The 2822-nt window shown below is 39.7% G+C and overlaps 1 protein-coding gene across 1 annotated transcript; it reads right to left on the bottom strand.

The window, feature by feature from the left end:
* Nucleotides 1-2012, bottom strand: LOC143596088 (root phototropism protein 3-like). The gene is made up of 2 exons (XM_077074950.1): nucleotides 843-2012; nucleotides 1-554 (listed from the first exon to the last, which is right to left on the bottom strand). The coding sequence occupies exons 1-2, from the start codon at nucleotides 1965-1967 to the stop codon at nucleotides 36-38; spliced, it is 1644 nt and encodes a 547-aa protein (XP_076931065.1). The 5' UTR covers nucleotides 1968-2012; the 3' UTR covers nucleotides 1-35.
* Between the last annotated feature and the right edge of the window lie 810 nt (nucleotides 2013-2822).

Here is a 2822-nt window from a genome sequence, read left to right as displayed (position 1 = left end):
GGCTCCTGAGGTCACAACCAAGATCGAACATAACTTCATGAAACCGAATTCCTCCACCTTTTTGGTGTTTTTATGGCCGGTGACCCGCTTCGTGCTTTCTCAATTGTTGTAATCTTAGTCATCTTGATCAACTTTTTCCAACTACTTGACCATGCCGATTTGTGTTTAAAATCGATTACCTTATCGAATTGTTGTTGCAGACCCTCCATATCGTGTTGAAGTTCTAAGTACTTTGTTTTGACGGTTTCCAGATCAAATTTGAGGGCACTAATGCCCTTTTTAGTATTTTCCCATCCGTCTTGAAATGATTGTGGTGTTTCTTCGAGTAATGTTTTCGTATTTGGAATAACCGGTTGGTAGTGGTGGTCACGAGAGGAGGCGTTGGCTAATGCGTTATTGAGCTTTATTTGCTCAGAGAGGATGACTTGGATCGCAACTCTAACGGGAAGTCTTTCGTTTTGAGCAGCATGTGCACATGCTTCCATTGAGAGCTTTTGACAGTCCATGAGTCGACATAGTCTCATTCGTTCATATTCCGAGAGCATAGGATGAGCCTACAAGTAGAACATATATCTAGATACTTAAAACTTATTAAATCATATTATAGAAAATATAAATAAATTGCTATTCTATATATAGAACTTTATGTTTGGCTTAGTTTGGGTTCATATATGCATTGGATTTGATTTAGAAGAGTTTAAAGTCTGTTATTAGTAGTCTAGCTAAAAATTTTTCAATACCAAACCCTTCACACTTAAAACAACAGGCGGGGAGGTACAAGGATCCGTCTAAGTTGTAATTATCCGGCCTGTTGTTACGCAATCTTAATAGAATACGAGTACCTTTAGATAAGAATCAATCGCGCAATATAAGCCATCATCACAACTTCTTGCTGATCCTGGCAAAGCCAGAGCCAATGCTTGAAACTTTGTCAATGAAAGGTTTTCATCGCGTGAAACCTCCGCAAGATAACTATCAACGAGCCTAGCAACTATTGGTTTTGCATTCACCACTGGGTTCGTTAGAGGGCCCGAGACATCTATCGGTCCTTGAATTAAAAAATGCTCCAAAAGTCGTTGACAAAGATCGACATCATACATCGTCCCATTTTTATTGTAACATGGAATCAAAAGATCCGACAATGTAGCCTTTTCGAGCTGCATCCCGGCTCGTTTCTCGAGCTCTATGACTAAAGCCGGAGACACATTAACCATATTCGCGACTCTTAACAACTGTAACAGAAAGCTACATGAAACACTATCATTTTGTGGCGGGATTATGCTAATCAAGCTCTCGACAATCGTTCCTTGATCTTTTCTTTCAAGGCTGGAACAAGGGTCGTCTCTTTTCGCTGCTGTGATCGCACACGGCCCACAATTCCATTTACTTGCACTGCCATCCTCACCTGGACTGGGCGAAACGTCTTTCATCATTCCAGGAAGCGACTTCATCGCGTAATGCATGATCCCATCCCCGACCAATTCGTGTTTCATCCCTTTGGCTTTGACCGCGGTAATAACCCGAACAAAATGATCGATTCTAAGAACCGAAACATCTTCACACCACCGATCAGGACTCGTATTCGGAGCCGAGCCTTTGGGTTTACCAGTGGAGTCCACGCACGCTTTCCAAGCAATCGATTCGCTACACCGCCTAACGATTTGTAGGTTTTCGGCCCATGGAGACAACTCTTCACAACTTTTAAGCACCAATAATGAATCTTCCCATGAAGATAACACCACATAGTTTATAAAAGCTTCTGTTTTAACGATTAAATTCCCTTCTTCAAGATCCTCAGTCATCTCGAGATGTTCTGCTGCGCATCTCAGGGCCGCGATTGATCTGGCTGTCAGATCAATCGTGACCCCGTAGCAGAACTTTGCTGCTAGCTCGAAAGCTTCGGGCCCACCGGGCAATTCATTCAGACTCACCTTCCTCAATTCAGTTTCTCTTGATTCATACACCATTCTGTTTATTTTCCCACTCTTTGAAAGTAGAGGAAACTTTGAAATTTAAATTAAATAATAAACAGAAAGCATTAGTCAATGATCAGATCAATCTTTAAAAACCAAATTCGTTAAACTTTTAAAAAGTCTTTACCTTATGCAAATGGAAGCTAACTTCACCAACTTGAACCATCAAATCACTAGGGATATCAGTTAAAACATACCTGTTTATTTTAACCAGAAATGTTAATAGAATGAACCAAATTTTGAACATATATGGGATTGAATTTTGCTTACCAAGATTGACCTCTTTGTTCAAACATGTTAGGTTGAGCTTGAACAGAATGTTTGGTGGCAAGAGTTCCATTGTTGTAGCTTCGTTCTGTAATGGATTGAGATTGTGAACCCCACATGATGAAACTTTTTTTGAAGAAGTGACGGTTGAAGTACAAGGGGAGAGAATGGTGGATGATAAAATAAAACAAAAAAAGGGAAGCCCCACAGAAATGTGGGATCACAAACATAGATATTTCCTGAAATGATTGCATAACTAGAAGAACAAACATAAATAAATGTGGTAAGTTTCCTTAATTTTGGGGTTGTATTATAGAAACAAATATCCCACATGGCTTGAAACAGAACATAAATACAGTGTAAAATAGTGTTCTTTTAACTCATTAAATAAAAAAGGTCCGACCCATTTACCCGCTTACGACATGTGAAACCCAATTTGTTTATGACTCGTCAACCAAACTAGCACATTTACCACTTGATTTATGATTGTCTACCCGTCATTCTATATCACATACTTAGATAAGTGGGTTAATGAGTTGCGTTCAGTGTGTGCATATATGGCAGGGCTAAGTTTTTAGTACC

Source organism: Bidens hawaiensis, unplaced genomic scaffold (assembly GCF_021521415.1).
Source record: "Bidens hawaiensis isolate Kalapana, Puna unplaced genomic scaffold, B.hawaiensis_p1.1 tig00046039_1, whole genome shotgun sequence".
Classification (NCBI taxonomy): domain Eukaryota; kingdom Viridiplantae; phylum Streptophyta; class Magnoliopsida; order Asterales; family Asteraceae; genus Bidens; species Bidens hawaiensis.
Note: the sequence above shows the minus strand (reverse complement) of the source record. Positions and strands in the feature narration are given on the sequence as shown.